General features: G+C 36.8%; 5 protein-coding genes across 5 annotated transcripts; 3 read left to right on the top strand and 2 right to left on the bottom strand.

Annotated features, from left to right (window-relative positions):
* Positions 1-89: 89 nt before the first annotated feature.
* On the top strand, positions 90-2009 carry LOC116006307 (UDP-glycosyltransferase 73C3-like). Its single transcript, XM_031246629.1, has 2 exons — positions 90-1188; positions 1436-2009. Exons 1-2 carry the CDS (start codon positions 199-201, stop codon positions 1919-1921), a joined length of 1476 nt encoding a protein of 491 aa, XP_031102489.1. The 5' UTR covers positions 90-198; the 3' UTR covers positions 1922-2009.
* Positions 2010-4608: 2599 nt separating this feature from the next.
* Positions 4609-6490, top strand: LOC116006140 (UDP-glycosyltransferase 73C5-like). The gene is made up of 3 exons (XM_031246419.1): positions 4609-5251; positions 5400-5787; positions 5945-6490. Exons 1-3 carry the CDS (start codon positions 4637-4639, stop codon positions 6388-6390), a joined length of 1449 nt encoding a protein of 482 aa, XP_031102279.1. The 5' UTR covers positions 4609-4636; the 3' UTR covers positions 6391-6490.
* Positions 6491-11435: 4945 nt separating this feature from the next.
* Positions 11436-13478, top strand: LOC116007506 (UDP-glycosyltransferase 73D1-like). Its single transcript, XM_031248211.1, has 2 exons — positions 11436-12170; positions 12722-13478. The coding sequence occupies exons 1-2, from the start codon at positions 11466-11468 to the stop codon at positions 13475-13477; spliced, it is 1461 nt and encodes a 486-aa protein (XP_031104071.1). The 5' UTR covers positions 11436-11465; the 3' UTR covers position 13478.
* Positions 13479-15708: 2230 nt separating this feature from the next.
* Positions 15709-21519, bottom strand: LOC116006392 (putative leucine-rich repeat-containing protein DDB_G0290503). The gene is made up of 8 exons (XM_031246745.1): positions 21087-21519; positions 20031-20228; positions 19812-19934; positions 19617-19654; positions 19363-19525; positions 16687-19242; positions 16361-16494; positions 15709-16237 (listed from the first exon to the last, which is right to left on the bottom strand). Exons 1-8 carry the CDS (start codon positions 21180-21182, stop codon positions 15997-15999), a joined length of 3549 nt encoding a protein of 1182 aa, XP_031102605.1. The 5' UTR covers positions 21183-21519; the 3' UTR covers positions 15709-15996.
* Positions 21520-22625: 1106 nt separating this feature from the next.
* LOC116006108 (carotene epsilon-monooxygenase, chloroplastic) lies at positions 22626-26069 on the bottom strand. The gene is made up of 9 exons (XM_031246383.1): positions 25525-26069; positions 24828-25124; positions 24543-24740; positions 24188-24289; positions 23836-23976; positions 23636-23743; positions 23442-23524; positions 23193-23355; positions 22626-23053 (listed from the first exon to the last, which is right to left on the bottom strand). Exons 1-9 carry the CDS (start codon positions 26029-26031, stop codon positions 22997-22999), a joined length of 1656 nt encoding a protein of 551 aa, XP_031102243.1. The 5' UTR covers positions 26032-26069; the 3' UTR covers positions 22626-22996.
* Positions 26070-26119: the final 50 nt, after the last annotated feature.

Raw genomic sequence — 26119 nt, forward strand, 5'->3', positions numbered from 1 at the left:
AAGAAACACGATCGATCCCAGTTACAATGGCCTTTATTTCCCTTCATACTATACTCTCAGGTGACACATGTAAGCTCGTACATCGTCCACTTATTAATCACTACAAGCGGTTACATTATATTGAAACATACAAGATTCCTTAAACCCACATATCACCGAATCCAACTCCGAGCATAGATTCCGATACCCGTTTGAATAATGGCTTTTGTTTCCGAAGAGATAAGCTTTGTTATGATACCTTTAATGGCGCCAGGCCACACCATTCCCATGGTGGACATGGCGAAGCTCTTAGCGAGCCGTGGCGTCACCGTTACAATTCTCCTAACTACACTCCACGCCTCCCGGTTCAAGGCCGTGATAGACCGCGCGGTTTCCTCCGGCCTCCCCATTCGTCTCCGCCGCCTCCATTTTCCGGCGGAGGAGGCCGGGCTGCCGGCGGGCTGTGAGAGCTTCGATACACTGCCGTCTTACACTTTGGCCACAAACTTCTTCGCCGCCATCAACAAGCTCCGAGATCAAGCCGAGAAGATTCTAGAAGAGATCACCCCTCGGCCGAGGTGTATTATCTGCGACAGAAACATCCACTGGACGGCTCAAACGGCCGAGAAGTTTAAGATTCCGAGGATTGTGTTCGACGGTATGAGCTGTTTCAGTCAAATGTCCATTCATAACTTATATATTCTCCAGGCCGACAACCGGATCCCTGAAACGACGCCGTTCTTGATCCCCGACATCCCCGACAGAATCGAAGTTACCAGGGCGCAGCTCCCGGGCGCTTTTAATCCGGGGACGTTGGACATGGACGATGTCCGGGAAAAGATAAAAGCGAGCGAAGGCGGCGCGTACGGATATATAATCAACAGTTTTGAGGAGCTGGAACACAAATACGTTGACGAGTTTCGGAAAGTCAAAGGTGGGATTAATGTTTGGTGCGTTGGACCGCTGTCGCTATGCAACGAGGATAGCGTAGACGACAAAGCCCAGAGGGGGAACTCGACAGCCTCAATCGACCAAGAAAATTGCCTAAAATGGCTCGATTCTTGGCAGCCAGGGAGTGTCGTTTACGCTTGCCTCGGAAGCCTCGCTCGAACCACGCTCGCGCAGTTCGTTGAGCTAGCTTTGGGCTTGGAGGCTTCAAATCGTCCCTTCATACTAGTTGTCAAAGCGGCCGGAGAGAAGCAACTACAGGTATAGTACATACAATTCTCCGGCTTTGACAGTTTCTGTACTTGTAACTAACATATTATGGGTCAACAATTATAAGTTATTTGTTTAAATTGTAGGTATAAAATGACATAATGTGTTAACTGGTACAGAATTTTTGTGTCATGATATAACAAATGTTTAATATTCCGGCCTATTAATTATTACACTATCTTTACTATAAAGAATTTTTTTGAGATCCACTTAATTATTTTCATATTGTGACATGCAGGTAGAGAGATGGATATCCTCGAATCAGTTCGAGGAAAGGGTTCAAAAAAGAAGTTTCTTGATCAGAGGGTGGGCTCCACAAGTACTAATATTGTCTCACCCATCCATCGGAGGATTCTTAACGCACTGTGGATGGAATTCTACTCTAGAAGGGATAACGGCGGGTGTGCCATTGATAACGTGGCCTTTGTTTGCCGAGCAGTTTTTGAACGAGAAGTTTGTGGTGAATGTAGTAGGCACAGGGGTGAGCGTCGGGTCGGAGTCGGTCATGCACATGGGAGAGGAAGACAGGTCCGAACGGAAAGTTGGGCGAGAAAACGTGAGGAGTGCCATTGAAAGAGTAATGGAGGAAGGGAAAGAAGGGAATAGGAGAGAAGTAGCTAGAAAAGTAGGAGAAATGGCCAAGAAGGCAGTGCAAGCTGGAGGGTCTTCTCACCTCAACATCACACTATTAATCCAACAAATCATCAAAATCACCAAAAAATAATATGCAGCGTTATTGAACTTTGAGTGAAACTTAATGTGTAACCTAGCTTATATTATATGTCATGTCATTTTGTGTAGCAGTGTTAACACATGTCACTCGCAAGTTCTATGATTTGTTTTTTTTTTTTTTCTCCTTAACTCGTCTTATGTAGGGGCAAATTATTGTGTGGACCATGGTCCACATAGCTGTGTGGACCATGAATATAAAATACATTTTTATTATACTAAAAGTACATTATTTTTGTACTGAAGGTACATTATTTCATAGTACAAAAATAATGTACCCTAAAATAATGTAATATACAAAAATAATGTACTTTTAGTATAATCAAAATGTACCTTATATTTATGGTCCACATAGTTGTGTGGACCATGGTGTATGCAATAATGATTGTCGTTGGTGAGCTTTATGAGCCCGTCTACCGTTTATTTGAAAAATTATTTGCTCTTAAATATATAGGTTATATGTTATGTCATTTTATGTAGAGTGAATTAGTAGACTAATTGTAAGAGAATTTAAAACTCGTGGGGTATCCTTTCAAAAAAAAAAAAAAAAAAACTCGTGGGGTATTTATACAAGATTTACATGCTGAGAAAATAAAGAATGAAAGTTAACTGAACTTGTTTCAATATGCCAGTGGTATTTATACAAGATTTACATGCCTTGGAAATGAAAGAAGGAAAGTTCACAAATTTGAACCGCCAGCCATACTCTTTTCCTAATATTAAAAAAGGAAATTCCTTTACATACCTAGGAAAGAAAATTAAAGAAGTAAAATTAACAAATTTAAACCGCTCGTTTCCTAAAAAAGGAAATACCTTTACATGCATTGGAAAAGAAAAAATGAGAGTTAACAAATTTGAATCGCCATACTCCTTACTCCTTTCATAATATTGACCTTCTATTTAGAAAAATAGATAGGTATTATTTGTTAATTAAAACCTTTATGCGCTTATAACTTGAATGCAGAAGCACAAATAACAATAAACCGCATGTAAATAAAATTAATCAACTAAATAATGTTCATGATTATGGATCTTTAATTAAAACAAGAATAAAGATAAAGACTTACTTGATTCCATTGGAGATGTAATCTCTAACCTGAATAATCAAGAATGCTTCACCTCTCTGATCTGTATGCCTTAATCAGAGACTAGAAAACTCAGAGACTAAAACCTATGATTGGAAAACCCTATGATCCCTAGAGTTTTCCTGGGTATTTATAGATGTGATGAGAACCCCTCTTTAAAGAAGAATGGGAAACTTCCTTTAAGGAATATAAATCTCTCTAGGAATGTGAAACCTCATTTTAGGAGAACCCATATCCTTTTTCCATTATACATCTTTTAACCCTTATATACTTAAATTTTAACAGAATGAGAGGGATGAAATTTCACCCAGTAATTCCGCCTTTATACATCACTAATCATCAACGTGAGTCCTTATGGAATTACAACCTTTATTATATAAATCAATGTTAGGAAATAATTATTTATAACATCATTAACATTAAGCTATAAACTATTTGGCTTTCTTTTTTTGAAGATTAAACTATTTGGCTTTTACTATCTCATTTTATTTCACTTTAATTACAATTTTCTCCTTAACTATTTACTTTGAATATATCACTATCATTCTTGAATATCCTTCTTCGTCAGAAAAAGTATGTAGATCACAACCACTCCAAATACTAACATAACTTTGATCGGGTCCATCATAGCCCCTACATGAATTATTAATATGATTTGTGGGTGTCAACCACATTTTCAAAGAACTAAACAAGATTACCCGTTGTGTGACCAAGATAGCAATGGACATGTCCGCATAAACACCTTAAATGGTTACAGGGGTAAAATTTAAGAAGAAAGATCACTAAATCTATTAAAGGAAGAAGGAGAAGGGTAGAAGGGTCTTTTCTGTTGTAGTTATTTCCGTTGTTACTGCACCTCTATATTTAGAGTGCATATTCCCTTTTCCAGAATGTAATATTTTCTTCCACAACTTGAATACAGACTGAGATATTTTCCTTCCATCTTTCACCGAGATTCTGCTCTCCAATAAAATCAGGAATCAAGTCTTACGAGCGACAATGTAAGAACAACTTCTCAAAGTGAGTGATTCTTTATGCATAATAAGTAAAGATTTAGCCGATCTCTATGTTTAGTTGAGGTACCACGAGTGATTTAACCTCTTGGGAAGAAGGATAGCAATGGACATCAGGGATAAATGGAAGGAAGAGGCATGTCTGTTGGGAAAGTGAACACATTATATTGATTATAGAAGACGCCAAAGGCGGCTTTCTTAGGATTAGGCAAACGTACGTACTACGTTTCATAAGCATAGCTAATTCACCTCGAATCTATATGTTACGTTCTTGTATTGTAATCTAAAAAGTATATTTTTTAATTTTTCATTGAAAAGACATATAACGTAATTATATAATTATTGTTTAATTCGATTAATTTTTTTTGGAAAAGAAAAACCATATAAAGTAACTATATAAATGAGATGAGATATGGACTGTCTGCAAGTGGACCCCACTCATAATTCACCATTCATAAATCATAAATGCCTATATCAACATGGCGTATGGTATTACGCCATAATCAAAGGATAGGAACACATATCTACCCTATATATATATAATACAAAGTTGAACTCTTTGCATATATCTATCACTCTCTGTGTCAATCTAAGATTCTAAGCTGTTCTACAATGGAAAAGCTTCATTTCCTCTTGATACCCCTAATGTCCCAAAGCCATATAATCCCCCTGACGGATTTCGCAAAACTGCTAGCCAAACGCGGCGTTACCGTTTCCATCATCACCACACCTTCCAATGCCGACAGGTACAACGACTCCGTCAAGATTCCTGCGGCGAAATCGAACCTCAAAATCCAACTAATCACCGTCGAGTTTCCCTGCCAACAAGCCGGGCTGCCCCACGGCTGCGAAAACATGGATTCCCTCGCTTCCATGGATCTCGTCATCGACTTCTTCCAAGCCTCCGACATGCTCCGAGAACCGCTCGAGAAAATCGTGTCGCAGCTCGACCCGAAGCCGAGCTGCATCGTCGACACCAGCGCGTTTTCTTGGACGCAAGACATCGCGACAAAGCTCCACATTCCGAGGTATGTGTTCCAGACGGTTTCCTGTTTCACTAACGTAATCTCGCATATCTTGAAGGAGACTAAGGCTGCCGACACAGATTCTGGTACGTTCTTGATTCCTCGTATCCCGGACAACATAGAACTGCGCAAAGGTCAGCTTATGGAAAACACAGTGAAACACTCCGACAAGTGGGTAGGCATTATGGACAGAATCAAAAAGGTATTAGGACTTTATGTATCTGCCTCAGACACAATACATTAGAACTATCAATTATAGTTTATCTGAGACTCGTCTTTTATATATATCTATATTTTCTATGATTGTGATTGTTGAACTCTATTGAATACAAAAATTACGTTCCTTTCAGGCTCATGATCTTGCTCGGGGGAATTTGATCAACAGTTTCGAGGAGCTGGAGCCGTGGTACGTGAACGAGTACAAGAAACTGAGAAGAGCCGTATGGTGTGTGGGCCCGGTTTCGCTCTGCAACAGAGAAACCGACGAGAAGCGAAACAGAGGGAACAGATTCTCGTCCGACCAAGACTGTTTACCTTGGCTTGATACGATGAAGCCACGGTCTGTCATATACGCTTGTTTCGGAAGTCTCTGCCAGATTTCACCTTCCCAATTAAAAGAAATCGGGTTGGGACTAGAGGCATCAAACTCGCCCTTCATTTGGGTCATCCGAGGTATCAACTTCTCCTCACAGGTCGAGAAATGGCTAGAAGAAGACGGGCTCGAAGAGAGGGTGAAAGGTATGAAGGAATAATATTTGCATGTCTTTTATTATATTGATTTAGTCTAGTCAAGGTATATATTTTTTTCTAGAATTAGTCCAGAACTGTTATTGACATCTCTCTATCATGTGAGTTATTGAATTAATATACACTCTCTCTTCTCTGCTCATAAAAGGAAGGGCGTTGATCGTCCGAGGATGGGCCCCACAGCTGGAGATATTATCCCACCCGTCCATTCGAGGATTCATGACGCACTGCGGATGGAACTCGGCTCTCGAGGCAGTATCAGCCGGCGTGCCCATGATCACATTCCCCATGTTCGCGGAGCAATTCTTCAACGAGAAGTTCATCGTCAAGGTCTTGAAGATTGGGGTGAGAGTTGGCGTTGAAGTGGGTGTGAATTCATGGCAAGAAGAGAAGAAAGGGGTGATGGTGAAGAGAGAGCAAGTGAAGAACGCCATAGATTGTCTAATGGGCGATGAAGGAGAGGAGATGAGTAAAAGAGCTCAGAAACTTGCAGAGATGGCGAAGAAGGCCGGAGAAGAAGGAGGATCTTCTTCGTTCAATATCTCGTTACTCATCCAAGATGTGATAGATGCAACTTGCGAGGTGAAAATGTAGAATTAACAAAATAATATAATTTCACCAAATATAGTATAGCCATCTAAATCGAATTGTATGGTTGGCAGTATCAAAATTTATTAAATGTAATTTTCATGAAGTTTTTTTTTTTTTTTTTAATACTACTAACTCTATTAGAATGCAGTATACTGACTCCAACCCACCACCTCCCGTATAAAAAGAGAAGAGTTTGATGCCACTGGACCACAAGGTCCTTGGCGTAATTTTCATGAAGTTAATTACTTAAATATCGCATTCAAAAAAATTAGTTAAATATCGAAACGACACAACAGTCATTATTATTTTGTTTTGTTAATAAATTAATTAAAATTGGCATGAGAGTATTATTGTACATTAGTACCTGTCTCTTTTAATTAAAAAAATTAATGTATTTATTATTAAGTTTTAAATAATAGTAGCATTTTTTTTTGTGTGATCAGGAAAACTTGTAATTATTATTCGAAAGTATGTACTATGTAGAAGTATATTTGTTGTATAATAGCGCTCAAATCACACCATTTTGAACTGTAGTTCACAGCTGTGTGGATCGATCATGTACTTACAATAATTTTCCTTGTCCGTTGGTACTAATAATGGATCCATATTAAAATTATAATTATTAAATCATATTGTATGTCACCTTCCAAACTTTGCCAAGTAAATCTATTCACGTTTTAAATTTGCAGCAATATAAAATTACTGTTAGAAGTCGTAATTTGACTAACATACTCATCTGTGACTATATTCTATGGATCTCCTCACAGACTGATATATATGGACTCTTTGATAGTGCCAATAATACAAAACATTTCAACTAAAAAATAAAATCTTCGTGTATTATTGGTGTATATATTATGTTCCTACCATTGTCATATTATGTCATATACAATAAGGGAACATAGTCCTTAGCATACGATAAGTGAGTTATTACTTATCTTATGAAATAAAAAACCGAATCAAACAATAAAATATAACTAATTTTAAGAATGTTATCTTTGTGAAAATTGGCAAATCCAAGGGGTTTAAACCTAGAAGATACATAAATGAAATCAGACAATTAATTAATGATGCTGGGCCTCCACGTGCCGAGTTGACGGCAAAAATGTAAACCATCTTAAGTTATACACAACTGACCAACTCAAATTAAGATGACCAATAGACAAAAGATGATATCTTCTTTCACCTAAAAGAAGACATTAGATGACAACTTTATCTCTATAAACAAAGCTTTCAACTTTTTTTTTTTTCAGGTGTAATAGCTCATAAATCACACAATATAAATAAACTGCACTAAAAATATTTGGCTTAACCGAAGATGTGTAGGCAAGAATCAAACTTTTAACTTGATATGAAAATTATGTTCCACCCTCTTGATCATCATTTTTGGGAGTCTTCAACTCTTCTTCCAGTTGGATGAAGAGAAATAAAGTTGAATTGATTTTTTTTTAAAAAAATTTCCAAGGTTATCCCTCCCGTCGACAACTAGAAGACTGTCCTTCGCCTAACGGTCAGCACACTAAGTGATAGGGGACTGGTCAAATGGTTTACTCTATTCACATGGGTAGAGATCACAATCCTAAAAATAATAATAATGATAAAAAAAATCCTAGTTTTAGGAAGAAAAGCTCGATTTGCCCATAATAAAGCTCAATGATTGAACGGATGAGACAAGGATCATGGCCCAACTAGGAAGATCGATCAGATGTACATCCAACATTGGTGTAAAGCTAACTTTGGAACATGGCCTTTTGATATTGGGAAACTACTGGGGCAGACATTAAGGCAACTGGAAACTTTAATCTGGGCTTAGAAGATTGGTAGTAGCCCATGCCAACCCAATTACACGAAACTAATTGAGGATAAATGACTAGAGTAGATGTTGAGGACCATTGTCCATGTAGCCGAGTGGATCATAGAGTATGTATAATTCTAATTACAATTCAGTTTCATTTGATCAATTTGATAATATTATTATATTTTTCAGTTTCATTTTTTAAACGCACTAATTTCATTACAGCAATATCAAAGTATCATTTTTATTTTACTGCAATTTTATTTCAGAATATACATCATTGCATGAGCTATATTTTTTAGTTTAATTTTCCACGCACACCGGTTTTATTATAGTAATTCTGAAGTATTATTTTAATTTCTCTTCAAGTTCATTTGACAATTTATTTATGTTATTGTATGACTCTGGATTTTGGTTTCATTTTCTACACACTAGTTTCATTATAGATAGTAACACTAAAATATCATTTTAATTATATTACATTTTTGACAATATATGTTATTGAATGAGTTCTATTTTTTAATTTCATTTTCTATACACACTAGTTTCATTATAGCAACACTAAAGTATCATTTTAGTTCTATTACAGTTCCATTTGACGACCAAGGTCTACTACTGTATAACAACTGGATGCTGAGGGGCATGATGTGGGTACTTTGCTATACGGTGCTTACAAGGAAGTCAACTCGAAACCATGTTATCAACCGCAGTATGAGGATTATGTCTAAAGTGAACATATTTCTTGTGCGCATCGACATTATATTTAGCCATGTCTGTTGAGTCTTTTTTTTTTTTTTTTGGGAAATGCATGTTGAGCCACTAAGATATCGTGATTTACATATTTCTAAATGATCAGTCGGGTCAAGGTGTTAGGGGCCCTTGGAGTTGGGGATTCAACTTTTTGGGGCAAGGATTGATAAGGCTATTGAGACCTATTAGTGAAACAACGTACACATAGTAAATTTCATTCATGCATGCTCTTGTTTATTAGGCCGTAATAGGCTTGATCGGGCCAATTTAACTTTGAAATTCAATACTAAATTGTACATTTATGGGGAAAAAGAATCTAACCTAAATCTAAACCCCTAATATTAAAGGCAGAAATCAAGCCTTCTTCCTATCGTTAAAAATAAGTTTTAAGTAATACTTCTTTTTCACTATTAAGTATTAAGCTGTGGTAACATGATACTATTGTTTACAAAATTAAAGAAGAGTACAATATTGAGTTAGGTGGCTTGGTGCTCTGATTGCATAATGCTGCGCTGACGTGGGGCTCCAACATAAATTATAACTTGTTTAAAAAAGGAAATCGAGAAGATTAAAAATTTAACAACCAATACAAAGGAAAAAGAGGCATTTTGAGGTTGTTGTGAAGAGGATAAACTAGCATATTGCATGCATCACATGTAGTCGGTATTGTATGTTTGAAAGATTTTATAACTTCTAGAAAGTGAGAAGATTAAATTTACAACTACTACCTTCAACTTTGAGCATTTTTAGTAGTCAAAAATTTAAAGTTATTCTTAATTATAAGTATGATTTATGATTTACACAATTTTTTGATATCCTAAAAAAAGTAAAGAAAGTCGGCATTGAACTTAATTATATATGAGTTTGACGTACTTAAATTTTAATAGAGAATATACATTATTAATTTTTCCAAGATCAAAACACAACAAACCAATATTATCGACATTCTCGTGATCTCGAATTCTCAATAAGATTCAAACTTTCAAATTGTCGTTGAAAGCAAGACTTATATTGATTAGCCTACCAACTAACCAACCCTCACAACACAGCCGACGAATATTAATGAGTTTATATGTTTGAACTGAAAAATTAAGAGAATCTAATAATTGTCTAGAAAGAGACCAAGTCATATGTTCTGTGAAAACCGTGGTTCAACCTTCTAGGTAATGTCATATATATATTCAATGATATACGCAAATCATTGACATCATAATCCGCAATCATCGTACTTTCAAATCTGATGTATGAAACCAGTGATCTTCACTTTTACCTGCTGCCAGCGGCAAGCGCGCAATGTTTTTTTTTTTTGGTTTTTTTTAGTACTACTGACTCTTTTACAATGCAGTATCTGTTCATAACTACTTTCTCAAACTATTGAAGTACAAAGAGTCAATATCGTCCCCACTAAGCCTCGAACACACAATATCCCATATGGAATGTAACTTGGTGTCACTAGACCACACGGTAAATAATTTTTACCTGTTAATTTGGCCTTGGATTAGTCCAAGTTTATCGAGATTGTTATATGGTAACCGCATGTAATTTGTACGCAGGAATAATAAGATATACAGAATAGAGAAGTAGAGAGAAAATTAAAGCTAAGAATTGAAAAACTCAAGTGTAAGAGCATTATCAAAAGAAGAATTCAAAGTGTAAGAACATTTTCAAAAGCTCATTTTATTAATCCTTCAACATGTAAATATATACAACAATTCAACCTTCCATATCTCAACATAAATGAGAGAGTTGAAGAGAAGGTAAAGGAAAAGTCACCATCAATATTATATTCATAAAGTACTTTCTATATATGAAAATTGCTTACCTAGGTTAATCTATATTGCCGGTGCAAGTAATTTGACATTAACATATTACAATTCACCTAAACTCATAGACTACATGACAAGGTCATAGTTATGCACATTATAACCTCTTAATCGTTCAAATTGAATCTTGACTATAAATACAATCGTGGTTGATATTTAATACATCGATTAATATATAAATAGAGTTATAAAGTAATAGATAATATAAAAGGTATATGAATTTATGTATATATGTTAATATGAACATACACAATCGTGATTGATACATGAATGATTAGTAAAGTACAAAATATATGATTAGGGATAATAGAATCGTGCACGTCTCTACCGTTAAACTGTTTAGATATAAAAAGAATGTAAACAGAATCGTGATTGATACGCAAATTATTGGAACAAACTAAGCAACTTGTGAACCATGATCTCATTATTCTAATCTCTAAGTCAAGCGGATTGACGCAGCAATTGATTTTTCCAATGAATTTACAAGGAGATAAGCAGCAAATAACGAGTCAATATTTAAAAAAAAAAAAAAAAAAAAGTAATTAAAGACCTGGTAAACTTGATGTTGGCCCATGCAAGTCTTCTTATAAACCAACATATATATCGCATGACATCCCAACTAAAATTCCAACTACAACCACTAACGCAGTACATAGTTTACATTAAACTGCAGAAACAAACGTTAATGTGTTCTTGATTTGATTGTATCCATGGCATCACGCAAGCCCCACTTCGTGTTAATCCCGTTGCTGGCGCAAGGCCACATGATTCCCATGATCGACATGGCCAGGCTGTTGGCCAGCCACGGCGCGAAAGTTAGCCTGGTAACTACCCCACAAAACGCGGCGAGATTCTCGGGGAATCTCCGGCGAGCCAGCCTGGAAATTCACCTCCTGGAAATCCCATTCCCCTGCCAACAAGTTGGGCTCCCGGAATTCTGCGAGAATCTCGACAGCGTTCCTTCTAAAGACCTAATTCGCAACTTCTACGCCGCTCTCGACGCCCTACAAGCGCCGCTGGAGAGATATCTCGAACACGATTCGCCGCCGAGCTGCATTATATCGGACAAATGTCTGTCCTGGACGGCGAAAACGGCGAGGAAATTCCAGGTGCCCAGGCTGGTTTTCCACGGGATGGGGTGTTTTTCGTTGCTGAGTTCGCACAACATTTTGCTGCATAAGCCTCACCTCTCCGTGAAATCGGACATGGAGGAATTCCCCATCCCCGGCCTGCCGGTGAACGTTCATATCGCCAAAGCTCAGCTGCCGGGATCTTTCGTCACTCTGCCGGACCTCGATGATATTCGGGGCCATCAGAACGAAGCTGAGTCCAGTGCTTATGGTGTGGTGGTCAACACTTCTCAAGAACTTGAACATAGTTTTGTAGAAGCTTACCGAAAGGCAGTTAACAAAAAGGTATTATCATTTTTGGGCAATCCAGCCAAATGGGTCGATCTTGATAACTATAAGGTTACAATTTCAATTCGCATCGTGATCCAATAGTTTATTAGTCTTCTTGATTTGAGCTCTCTAAGTTGATTTTAAAGTCACAATACAGAGTTTATTCACTGTACCTCAGGTCAAATTTTCCTAGTCTTAGCAGAAAAAGGTTTTATTAAAGGTTTTACTAGCTAGTGTGTGTATGTATATATATATATATATATATATATATATATATATNTATATATATATATATATATATATATATATATATATCTTAGGGTTTTTAGGTATTAATTAGAATGGTGGGACGCGTGTCTTTTTATACTCGTTACAACTATAAAGTTTTCGGGTTAGACCAAATAATGTTCATATATGTCTCTACACTATTCAGGTGCAATTGGACATATTATATGTGATTGTATATAGCCTATATTTAAAGCGTCATACTAATTACATCTTAAAAAATTTTCATGTTGAGGATGATAAGCATTAATTTATTAATTTCTGTTTATTACCAATAATAGGTATGGTGCATTGGACCGGTTTCACTATGCAACAGAGATGTTGTGGATATGTATCACAGGGGAAACAAAGCATCAATTGATGAAAAATACTGCCTTGAATGGCTTGATTCCATGAAACCAAAGTCTGTCCTCTACGCCTGTCTAGGCAGCCAATGCCGTCTGATTCCATCACAGTTGATACAAATTGGACTTGGCTTGGAGGCCTCCAATCACCCTTTCATTTGGGTGATAAAGGCAGGGGATGATGAGAGATCTGCCGAGCTAGAAAAATGGTTTCAAGAAGAAAGATATGAGGAGAGGATAAGAGGGAGAGGTGTTGTGATCAAGGGTTGGGCCCCACAAGTGCTTATTCTGTCCCACCCGGCTATCGGTGGGTTCTTGACTCATTGCGGGTGGAACTCGACTGTAGAAGGAGTGTGTTCTGGTGTCCCGATGATCACCTGGCCCATGTTTGCTGAGCAATTCTTGAATGAGAAGATCATTGTGGAGGTTTGGGGCATCGGGGTTCGTGTCGGCGTCAAGTTTCCGGTGAGGTGGGGTGAGGAAGAGAGAGTCGGAGTCTTGGTGGTGAAAGATGAGGTTGCAAATGCTGTAGAGAAGCTTATGGATGGGGGAGAAGAAGGTGAAGAAAGAAGAAAGAAAGCACAAGAACTTGGTTTGGTAGCAAAGAGGACCATGGATGTTGGTGGACCTTCACATGGTAACATTTTAGATTTGATTGAAGACATTATGCACTACAAAAAAAGAGAGAATTAAGTATGGCGTTACTATTGAATTTTAATTTTGATACTATATGTATTTTTAGTTTGATACTATACATTCTTCAATGTATTTTATAATACAATCATGAAGAATGTACATTATGAAACTAAAAATATAATAGTATTAAAATAAAAAATGTTGTAATACCAAGTACAAATTTGAGATGCAAGAGATGAGAGTTGATCTATCAAGATGTGTAATAGAATTTTCTTGAGTGATTATATATAGCTCCATATTATATATGTGTTAGTATACTTTATAGTTTTAATTTTAAATTATATTTATGAATTTTTCATGTATATATATAAAGGTAAATAAGTCATGCATGTCATATGCTACGAGAATCATGCTTTGCTAACTTGGTAAGGTCTTGTGAAAGCTGCTTATTAATTACTTTTTTTACAGACCACTTTTTATTTATTTTATTTTTGTTTCCTTTGTTGAATTGTTGTATTTAAAATAAATTTATTTTTTATTAAATAATTAAAATTGACCGGCCGGTAGTATAAATGGAGTTTTAAAGTTCGGCCGCAAAGATTTAATATTAATATTAATATACTAATAGATGTGAAAATCAACTATCGAATTTGAATATGTAAATAAATAAAAAGTCGACGGTGTTGCTTGGAGATGAATCAATTCCATTAAAATTTAGAAAATTTGAAAATAATGTCAGCTAGCTGCATCATAATAGTTGCCATTGTTAAACCCTGAAACATTCATATATAGCATATCTGATCTGCATATGATGAACATATACACCATAATTACAACGATAAACATGCATGAAGACAACAAACAAACTAAAATCCTCGAACTGGTACGAGATTCAAGCTAAGCTAAGCTACGCTACGGAATAGTAGAAGTGCCAAAGGATTCGAGTTGCCCTTAACTTTGAATTGGTAACCGTACCGCCAAAACATGAATGGTGGGAGATGATCAAGCCGCGGCCGCCTCATGTGTGTCGTCGTATGTAGTGTCAATATACTTCTTTAGTTACCTGCGGCTATATATATATATATATATATATATATATATATATATATATATCATCACCACCGTACCTCCTGAGACATAGAGGCAAACCACCACCACCACCCTCGCCGGCCGCCGGCGAGGGTGGTGGTGAAACGAGTCTCACATAAAGGAGGAGACCAGAGGCATATATATGGAGAGTTTGATAAGAATGGGTCATGGGTGTTTATTGTAGTTGGCCACGAAAGCAATAAAAGAGTGAGGTGACTTAACTAGGGAGATTAACTACTTTCTCTTTTTTTTTTTAATTGAAAAAGGAGTATGATTAAAAGATAAATTTAATTATTCTGCAAATTGGATGTCAATTCATCATGATATGATCTTCTCATTATTGTTTATATATATATTTTTGCGAGTCTCTGGAGAGTTTAAATCGCATCTAATACTTAATGTCGATATTGAGGGTGTGACTTTGTCCAGATTACTGTAGTCTATATATTTGGTTTTTTCTTTTCCTTTGTATTAAAAAAAAGGAGTAAAATTAGGATTGGTGGCTGCTAGCATCTTCCAAAGGATATGCCATTGCAGTTTCATTTCTCCACATTACATGCATGTGTCTTTAATATTGTTTAGGTTTTTGCACCCCACTTTCTCCTCCTTTCTACTGCTATACCCTACATTTCTTAGCTTTGGATTGGTCTGACTAAGATTTCATGGTCTTTTAATGTTATATATGTATACACGACAAAACTGAATAGTGGCCACCACCTTCATAGAAAGAAAGGTTAGTGAATATCAGTGGATCCCAGGTCTGAGGATCCTATAAATTTGTTGTTGATGATGACAGATAACAATATAATGGAGATATCAATAATATGTCACTGTTTCAATCAAGATTTCCATACCCTAATTAAGTTTCCATCTCCCTTCCAAAACCAACAACCTTTTTCTTATTATTTTCTTTCCTTTTGTTGTCTTCCTTTAATTTCCACACAAACAAGACCAAATACAAGCTAGCTTGTTACATGGGATACGGTTAAGGAAGAATCTTTAATTTCCTCAAACTTAAATCTTAAAATCCTCAACTTTGAAAGAGACCTTTGAAAGAGGCCAGGGTAGACTGATATGACTTCTCAGTGTTATAAAAATATAGCCGCAATTTGCTTTACTATATAGTTCAAGAATGTATATAATGAAACTATGATGCTAGAAGTTCATTTACTGAACAGAAGCCATAACTTTAAATAGTTAAGCGAGGTTCTTTACTGTATAGAATAAAACAAGTATAGATATAGATATCCTTAATTGGTACATAAATATTGCTCAACTATTTAGACATATATCACAGATCGATGTACATGAGTAGTTGTAAGGAGATTCAGTTGCTAGACATATTTCTGTTAGCCCAAAGCTTTTTTATCAGATAAGTTATGTTTTATTTCCAGGGTATCACATCATTTATTCTTCAAAAAAAATTTTTAAAAAAATTTGTTAAGTGGAAATGTGGATGAAGTTACCTATGGTCATGTATCCCGAATTCAAGATGATCGCTTCTTTCCATTCTTTGCTGTCTTGAGTTTCATAACCAAAGTCTCGCGCTGCGCTTCAACTTCAGCGTACTTGAGGCTCATCTCAAAGTAACGCTCACGAATGTCCTTGAGCTCAGCCTCTAGTGATGATTTTGTCTGTTGTTCAAACCTCTCTCTTTCCGCCAATTCATTTTCAGCTATTGCTCGCTTGGAAGAAGCTCCTTGAGTTTTCCTCTCCTCTGATCGGAACCTTCAAAGAATTGGCAGCAGAATTTGTTACGGGCGTTAGCATTACTGACATTACAGTCTGTTATTCAGTAAAGAAAGATAAAATTGAAGATCTCGAGAGCCTAATAGAATGTGCAATTCCTACCTCTGAAGCTGGATTTTGAACTTCTTATTTGCCTCCAAAGTCTCGGCAAGCTTGCTTTCAAGCAACTTTATTTTTTCAATGCAGACTGTGGTATCATTAGGGACTCCATCATGAAAACCATGTCCATTCTCACCCTGAATATAATGAACAACAATATAAACATAAAGGAATACTGTAATTGATTAGAATGTATATAAAGTACCGGCAGAAACTAAAACAGACAACAATTTTCGTTTTCTTATCAAATTCAGAGGAAGATTGGATAGGAGAAGCAGAATACATCGAAATTTCAAATGTAGAACAGTTTTAAATTGAGAAAGACTTACAGTTTTCCTGCAATTTTGCTTATTCTCCTCCTCCAGTTGATGAATTTTCTGCTGATATATTTTGTTTTCTCTCTTGATTTTAGTTAGTTCAGTTCCCAGGCCCTCATTTTGTACCTCCCTTTCAGTCAAATTGTACTCCATCTGTAAAAGTTTTTCTTCCAGGGAAACTTTCTCTCTTTTGCAGTTCTCAGATACCAAAACAGCTTCCTTCAAGCTCGATATTTTGTCATGAAACGAGAAATTCTCAGACTTCATTTCTCCAAATATCGTCTGCATTGAGGCTTCTAACTTTTCCTTTTCATTCCTGCATTCGTGGAGCTGATTTCTCAAATCCAATATTTCATCCTGAAGTTCTGTTATTTTCTGCAACTGGAATTTAAGATTGACTGTATCTTCAAGAAGTTGTTGATGCTCGCATTGAGAAATAGTTAACTTCAACTCGAGGTCGTTCATTGATGTCTTGAGTTTTTCCTCTGTTGTCCTGTAACTTGTTAATAGTTTCAATGTTTTTTCATGGTCAGCCCTCAACTTCTCGTAACTCTGTTTGGAACCAGCAAGCTCGATCATTAAGCCTTGAACCTTCAACTCAGAATTTTTCCGAACAGTGTTGAGTTCATTCTCAGTTACGCTAACTTTTGATTGAATCTCTTCAAGAACGCCTTCCATTCTTGCCTTATCAGCCTGCAAGCTAGATATTTCATTTGCAGCTGCAGTAGCTGATCTCTCGTTTTCCTCGTTCATTGCAGAGATTTTTGTGGTTAAGTGCTCGACTTGTTTTTGGAGGCTCTCGATTTCATTTAACTTTTCCTGACTCGAGACCTCTTGTTGTGCAAGTTTCTCCATTTGCATCTCGTTTTCTCGAACAAGTTCATCCAGTTCTGACTTAAATTTTTCCTCTTTCAAGGAAAAATCTTTTATCATTGAGTTAAGCTTTTCTTCCAGAGTTTCAACCTTTTTATAGCTATCCCACAAGCTTTTCTCAGATTGCTTCAACCGATCATCCACTTGCACACAGTACTCCTGCATCTCCACATTTTTTGCCCGTAATTCTGAATTTGATTTCTCAAGGATTTTGACTTCTTCGAGGAGATTTTTGATGGATTCTTCTAACTTCTGATTTTCCTCTTTGAGATGTTCACATTCTCTTTGAGCTTCTGACTGCTGATTCTGGGCCTCTTCTAAATTTTGTTTGAGACCAGCAACTTTATTTTCCATTTCCATTTCCAGCTCCATGATCTTACCCTTGAGTTTCTTTGCAACAGATCTCGAATTATCTAGTTTCAAGTGACAAGAATCCCTGTCAGTTGCAATGCACTTCATTTGACTTTCTAGATACAAATTCTCTTCTTTCAGCTTCGTTAACTGGTTCTCTAGTTTGCGGTTATCACACTCGATCTCCTCTGATTTCCTTTGAAGAATCTCATTATTCTCACAGAGGATCTTAAGCTTGTTTTGTAGATCATCCAAGCATCTGGAACTGCTGCTATTTTCCCCGGACATTATTTCCAAATCTTCTTCGAGTTGGTCTCTTTTCTTCTGAAGATCTGCCACTTTTGTATCGAGTTCCCTTCGATGCTGCATAAGAAAGTTGGTTTCTTCTTCTTTTTTCAGAAAATCAGCCTTGAGTCTATCCACCTCAGATGTCTTTTCAGACAATTCCTTTAGAAGATTTGTACACTGAACTTCAAGCTCTGCCTTAGAATTCTTATTTTCTTCAAACTTTATACTATAATCTTCCAGCTTCTGCAATTCTGCTTCCAATCTAGCTATTTCTTCTTCCTTGACAGATAGCTTATGTTCATATTCTTTCTCAGCATCTGAAAGATTCTCTATCTCAGCTTTCTGTTGTTCTATGGTCTCTTCCAGCTCCTGAAGAACAGAAACAAGATCGATATTCGATTCTTGGCTTCTTTTCAGCTGCAGAGCTAAACTGTTACTCAACTCTTGCTGATGTTTTATCTCGTTCTCCAGTTCCTCGTGGATACGAGTTAAATGTTTAGTCTGAAAAGTTGAATCTTCCAGAGTTGCCTGTTTCACTGCTGCTGATGACTCCTCCAATATTAGTTTCAAGTTTTCAATCTCCCTTTTCAGACTGTCATGTTCTGCATAGGCAGCAGATAGCTCCATTACCAAATCTGCTTGCTTCTTTGACTGATTCGAGAATTCGTTCTTCAGTATATCGAGATCAAGCATTAGTTTCCTCGCGTTTCTCTCCCACATCTTTGCCTCTACTCGAAGCTCTTCAATCGTATCTTCAGCAGCTTCCAGGAGTTTTTTACTGGACCCAGAATTTGTCAGAGCTGCTAAATCTTTTCCATAATGTTGCAGATTTTTCTCCATTATACTCATGACACCGGGCTGATTAAGAGATGGTCGGTTTGAAGCAGAACGATCCTCAAACAGAAAACTGTCTCGGGGCGAATTATTCTCAGAGATTTCTCCAGTGTGTCCATTTTGATGCTTGGAAGCTTCACTCCTTAAGTGATTCTTCAACAATAATTTGTCAACACTGCAAAAGCCTTTCTCAGAGGAACCAGAAGGCGAAAAGCTCCTTTCCTGCAGTGAAAAAGTGAAAATGTGATTTTACCTTGATACCAAACTTTCCAACATTCTTGCAGCAAATGACAGGGACAAAAGTTGCATATATATATTTATATACACACATATAAAGTTTACCTGGATATCAAACTTTCCAGGACGAGACATAAAACCCGAATCATGAATCCCAACATTCCCAGCTGCTAATAAACTGCTAGACACATTTGAGTTTCTACCACTGTCATGATAATCTAAACTTTGCTCTTTCACAAGGGAATGTGAGCCATTGGATTCTTCATCTCTGAATCAAGTTGCAGGTTGTTAGTTAAATCGTAAAAAGATCGAAAATAAAAAAGAAAAAAAGTATTTGTATGTGATTGAACTGTTTGCACCTGAGTTTTGTTCTTGGTGTTAAGCAGTGTATTTTCACCTGCAAATTAGAATGACAGAGATAGTGGTACTTAAAGCTTAAGATGATAGATATAAACTGACAAAATCAAGATTCTTTGTAATAGGAAAGAACATAAATAGATTCCACTGATCTACCAAACAGAAAGGAAAAACATCATGAATTGTTTGTTACTTGCCTGTAATATTATCCCATAATTACACTTTTTTAAGGGCAACGAAATGGGAGAGGCTGATCTCGAGCTCACATAGCTTGCTAGATTCATCGTTGCCTCCCCGAGGATGCCTGATCTGGCTGAGCCCTGGATTCAAATACGTGAATTGTGCAAAAGGCTATTGAATTATACCATACAGTTAAGCTTTCACAATGAACATATCAGATGGTGTTTCAGTCATACCATAGAAACAACACACTTGTACAGATATTCTTCAACCTCTGTTGAGGAATCATCTCGCGATATCCACACAGATTCCAAAAGTGTCTCTGGCCACTGACAACTTCCTCCCCGCACCATGGCTTTCCCCAATTTCGCTATTACTTTTCCTGTTCCAGTAGAGACGACTGATAGTGAAAGCCTATCCCATCCTTTAGGTACCTGTTCTCAACAGATATGAAAAGTTGGCTGATATCAATGACAAACTTGCTGAATTAAACGAATCATGAGCTAATCTAGACCTCAGATTTAATTTGGAACTTATACCAGTACCACAATAATCCCAGTCTAACTTTGTGTTATCAAGAGTCAGTCATGAATTCAGCTATTTGGATGAACAAAAAAGTTACTTGTACTATAAAAAACGACACAAACCAGTGAATGTAAGAGCTGTAATGTAAATAATGTAGTGAAAGTGCATTGGAGTGGCTTATCAACATCAACTGAGAACATTTACAATTTCACCTACAAAAATTTTTAAAAATCGACACTCAAGATGAGGCCCAACTCCCCCATTCCTGAAGGAGCCGATGTGAGATAGTATCATACACAATCTCCCCCAATCCCCATAGAAAGAAAATGAGATAAGATCAACTCTTTCACATAGTTAAGGGAATTTCAGAGCATTAAACCATCAAAGTTAAAGGTTTTCTCCTAAAGTTCCTCAATTTGATCAAACAGGTTCACTTCAATGCTTCATTTTCTCAAGGATTTTATGCTAACTTTGTAAGATCAGCTCAAGAACTGCTAACAAAATGAGCTTTTATTACCATTTAGACAAAAATATTTGTTATCTAATAAGAAAAAAAGGAATATAGTGACAGCAAATAGCTACAGTGATCAAGACTTTGAGTGCTTCCCAAGTTTCCAGTTCAAACCAACAATGTCCAAATTATATCAACAGGAGACAGTGTGACAATCCCAATCAAGATTTACAGTCAGTTACTGAGAAATATCACTGAAGAATTATCAACAGAACAGAAAGAACAGAGGAAAAACAAAGAAATGGATGATTTTTACCTGAAGGGCTTGGAAATTGGAGAATCTGAAATCAACCCTTTCTCCAGATGAGGGTGATGGTGATGGCTTGTTGTTTTGCTTCTGAGACTTGAACATTTTTGTTTTCCTCAATTTTGATCTAGTACAATAATGTTGCCTTCCCTACAACCAAAACCTTGCAATGAGGAAAGAGCAGAAGAATCTGAGTGCATTGAGGTCTAAGGAGAGAAACAGAAAAAAAAACTGTGCTTTCTTGGGTGTTAGTTATGTGGTCATTGTTCCCATGGATGGTGTGCAGTTTACTTGCAGACACTTTGATAGAGACAAACGGCAAGGTTTCTAGAGACAATTTATAAACGGAATTTGGTCCATCCCATATGATGAAGAAGAAGTTAACATAGTAATGTTACATAGCATGTTGTTATAATAAATTCTTTCAACCACTGACATGGTTATTATTGGTTGGTAAGCTTATCAGTGAGGCGGTGAAGGCAAGGAAACATATATTGTCAATTCCTTTTTCTTGTTATTTTACCTTTCCGGCCTTCCCCCATTAATAATTACTTCACCCAAATTGTTTTACTCCATAAATACTGATTATTTTATACAGTATTACTCTCGTCACATATCAAGATTCAACGCTTATCGAAGGAAGACAACCTTAAATTTTTATATTTATGTAACAAAATGGTAAAAGTGCAGTGGTTGGGATGACAAGAAAAATTCATAATTATTACTCGTTGCACTAGATAAACTCTACTCCTGTACTTTTGTATAATAACTTACAAATCACACCAGAAAAGTAAAACACTAAGAAGATCTTATGTTGCCTAATTGGATAGTAAAATAATAGACTTGACATTTCAAGTCTTTGTCCAATACAAATAATATGAGCCAGAGTATGTTTAGTTTCTATTTTGTTTCCTTGTGACAGGAGAAAAATTAATGTTTTGTGAAATAAAATAAAATAATGCAGTATATACTATATTCTTCAACTTTATTGTGTATTTTTATGCAAATATTAGTTCAAATCCCAAGAAGCATTGGTGCTATCTATTTTATGCACTTTGTGATTTGCACCTTCATATGAAATTACACTATTTTGTCTTTGTCACCTTGACCAAAAAAGTCTCACTTTTAGTGGTAATATGGAGTTTGACTCTCCCAAATAATTAATCAAAATGGAGAAAGGTTTCTTATATGCAGAAGTGTACGTATTGTATTGAAAATTCAGAGCTAATTGAATACAGATTTATCTTTTTATGAGTTCAAATGGCAAGATTCATGATATCCAAAATATAGCTTGACAAAACTAAAAAACTTAGGTCGTAAAAAAATAAAAATAAAAATAAATAAAAAATAAAAAAATAAAAAAATAAAAAAAAAAAGCTCAAAAGCAACTTTCCATCTCAAATTTCCATAATATATAAGAAAAGTGATATGCTGATCAGCAATGATGGTGGTGGGAGCCCTGGAGACTTGAAGCAAAAGGCACTGTGCATGTTTATGTGTGGAAAGTTGTAAGCTTTCCTTGTTATCTTACAAATGAAGACTTTGAAGTTCTGCATGATCATCACTAATCACATGAATGAGTACTAAATTAGTACATACATAAGTGAAACCATACATGCATTCATCATGCCATTTAACATGTTCACCTCATCTCACCATAATTGCACTACTTAACAATTCATAATTACACCCTTCAATTCGGAGACCTGTCTCAAATAGGGTCTGACCAAAACTTAACTAGATTTGTCTTTGTCTCGCCCCGTGAGATGCAGATACCAAAAAAATCCCGGCCCCTAGGACTATTGCTATACATTGTTCTTCAAGAATGGGATACACGTCTTTCTGGCTAGTTTTACAAGACTCGATAATCATCTAAGAAATGAAAGAAATGTAAAGATATTTTATTACCCGAGCGAGTTTCATGCCAACACGGGTTGTTTCTGTTTCTGCCTTTCAGTCACTTTCATGTACAAACCCTGCACCAAAACGGAAAAATAATACTGAGTAGCTTTCTATTTGTTATACGGCAATGGTTCTTGATGCATAAACGAGAGACGAGGGCAACTGTGAACTTGAAGAAGAAAGAAGCGTAGTTGCATTAGCTTAGAATCTTACATTTGTTGTGTGAATAGTTGCTCCGGTTGTCATACCAATGTTTTGATCTGGAACCAACTTGAAGTTTAAGTTCTGCACAAATATTGCCAGAGCAACAGTAGCTTCGAGTAAAGCAAACTGATCACCAACACATTTACGAGGCCCTCCACTGAAAGGGATGAATCTGCAGCACATCATTTATGAACAGCAATCTTCAATATATTGAATAGCATATGTATATAGATGTACAAAGCGCGATAAAATGAATACCTAAAATCAGTATTTGTCTCATTAGGAATTGGATCTTCCAAGCCAAATCTTTCAGGTAGGAAGTCTTCTGCTCTTTCCCAGACCTAGAGGATGGAAGTTGATCACAGCAAAAAAAAAAAAATCGACTACTTACTATCACTCATTACAAATCGACTACACATAATAGAAAAAAGATTTTCAAGGCGTTGTGTTACCTTTGCAGAATGATGAATATTATACACTGAAATCATTATATCTTGACCAGCATTTACTTTATAACCACCGGGCAAGACATCAGCTTCTTGAGCTCTTCGTAGCAGGACCTAGTGAAATTAAGTTTTCCACGGGAAATCAGGTCAACATAAAAGGACACATACATTACAACCAATCAACTAGGAGACCAATGGCAACCTACAGGAGGGTGTGGATATAGTCGAAGAGACTCAATTATGCACCGTGTCAAGAACTTGAGATTCTTTATGTCTTCATAGGTAGGATTTCTTCCCCCTAATACTTTGTCGACTTCTTCTTGTGCTTTTCTCAAAGAGGAAGGGTCCTGCATTAAGATAAAAATTATGTAGAAACTAGAAATTACTGATAATCTTGAAACAATAGCTGCAAGGAATGGAGATTTTTGACAAGTTTAACGGTAGTGAGGTTGTGCAGCCAGCAAAAAGGAATGGAGACCATACTAGTCAATCTTTGCATTCACAAATTCTAGTGTTTGAAGTTCAATTTCAGGGAATAATGTAGAAGAGATAGCATACCTTACTCAGTAGGTATGATGTCCAAGTCAATACTGAACCAGTGGTTTCATGCCCCGCGACAAGCATAGATAAAAGGTCATCACGAAGTTGTTCACTTGAAACCTAAAATGTGCAGCATTATCATTGAATTAATGTTAGGAAAAATCATAAAGGGCATGTTCCAAGTGTCATTACCGAGAAGATAGATACTTAAATATGGAAGCAATGAAGTTGCCATTCATTCATTTTGCCCAAAAATAAGAATTATGGAATGAAAATTCTTCAAACCCAAAAGCCAAGATTTAGCACTATAAATTATGGCTTTAGCAGAAAAAAACAAAAGGGCATAACTAATAGTTTCAAATAAGTTACCAACCTCCTCCCTGCTAGCAAGTAAAAATCTAAGGACGCTTGGATCAGCATCATTCACATACTCCTCGTTAGTTATACTCTCACCCTCAGCATCCACCATCTCTTTGCACTTTGCAACGAGCTCTTCAACTGTTTGTCTGATTAAACTAACTGCCTTCTCAGCCTTTACTTGCCGTGGAACTATTTTACACAATGCCTTAATCTGCAATTAATCTGGCGGATCTAAATAAAAGTTATTAAGTAGATAAATATTACCAACACATAGATACCTAGCCAGTTAATGACTCGCCTTCCAATATGGCAACAGATCGGTTGATCGCAACTCCGCTTCTTTCAGTGCAGTGTAAACTGCTTCAATCACTGGACTATCAGTCACGAGGGAATCAAAGTTGTAATTGAAAACAGCTAAACCAATTACATCAAGTGTTAGTTGAGAAAACTTTTCCTCCATGTTTACTGCAGAGCCATTGAGAGCATAAGGTGTGAGTTTCTCCACCAATCTCTCAGCACATCTGCAAAACACCCTCTCAACAATTACTGACAAGTACTTCTTGTGAAGTGATGGAACCACAGCCCTACGCCTTGCCTATAACAAATTGGGATCTCGAGTCAAAATAATCACATTTCAAGGCTTCAACACCATACTCAAATTAAACACTTAAAATTGAAAGTCGGGCAACCCCAACCATATTGAAGGACTTAGTAATCATAATGTTACAAATTCGAAAGCTACTTATTAGCTTTTTTAGTTTAAGCGGTCATCTATAGAGAATTAGACTCGTTTATCTGGTTCTTTACCAAGCTAGAGTCACAAAGCTAGATTTACCAGCACAGTCAAACAAAGATAACACAAATCAACATTGAAACTTAAAATCAACGGTCTATAACAGAGAATTCTACAAAAACTCAATTGATCTTCTGTATTTTGATACCAATTAACTGAAAGAAGGGGAGAAAATGGTAAAAATCAAGTCTTTAGTCTTTACCATCCAAAGGGGGCCTTCAGCAATGGCAAAGCCAGACCCAAACAAGAACTCAGACACCTCAGCAACAAGCCCCTTTGCATACTTCCCATAATTCTTCAATACATGCTTTGCAATGGCGGGGTCACTGACGATCACAAAGTTCCTGGGGCCCGCTGATAGGCGGTAGGCGGGCCCGTACTCATTCATCCATTTAAACAGTGGGAGGAAAAGAGCGCCGCCCAGAAGGTCCGACACGTCCTCCAGCTTCGCATTGGCAATGGGTATATTTGAATCGTCGTTTTGGCCCAAAGTAAGGGACCGGGTCAGGCTAGTTAGCCAATCCGGACTCACCCACGAGCTTGGCTTGGTGGAGGGCGGTGGTGGGGGCTTTTCCAGCGAGGTTTTGATGATTAATAAGTGGGAATTGCGCGGGAACTTGGGGCTGAGAGTGGTGGTCCGGCGCCGGCGGTGGCTGAGTGGATTTGAACGGAGGAGAGAGAAAGAGGGGAGAGAGAGTGAGGATGGCATACTGGTTGGTAGCAGTGGCGGATATGATATGAGAATCAGAGGAGCTTTTAGCTTTTAGGCCATTGGCGCCTTTTTTAGTTGATAGAAT

This window comes from Ipomoea triloba, chromosome 15 (genome assembly GCF_003576645.1).
Source record: "Ipomoea triloba cultivar NCNSP0323 chromosome 15, ASM357664v1".
NCBI lineage: Eukaryota > Viridiplantae > Streptophyta > Magnoliopsida > Solanales > Convolvulaceae > Ipomoea > Ipomoea triloba.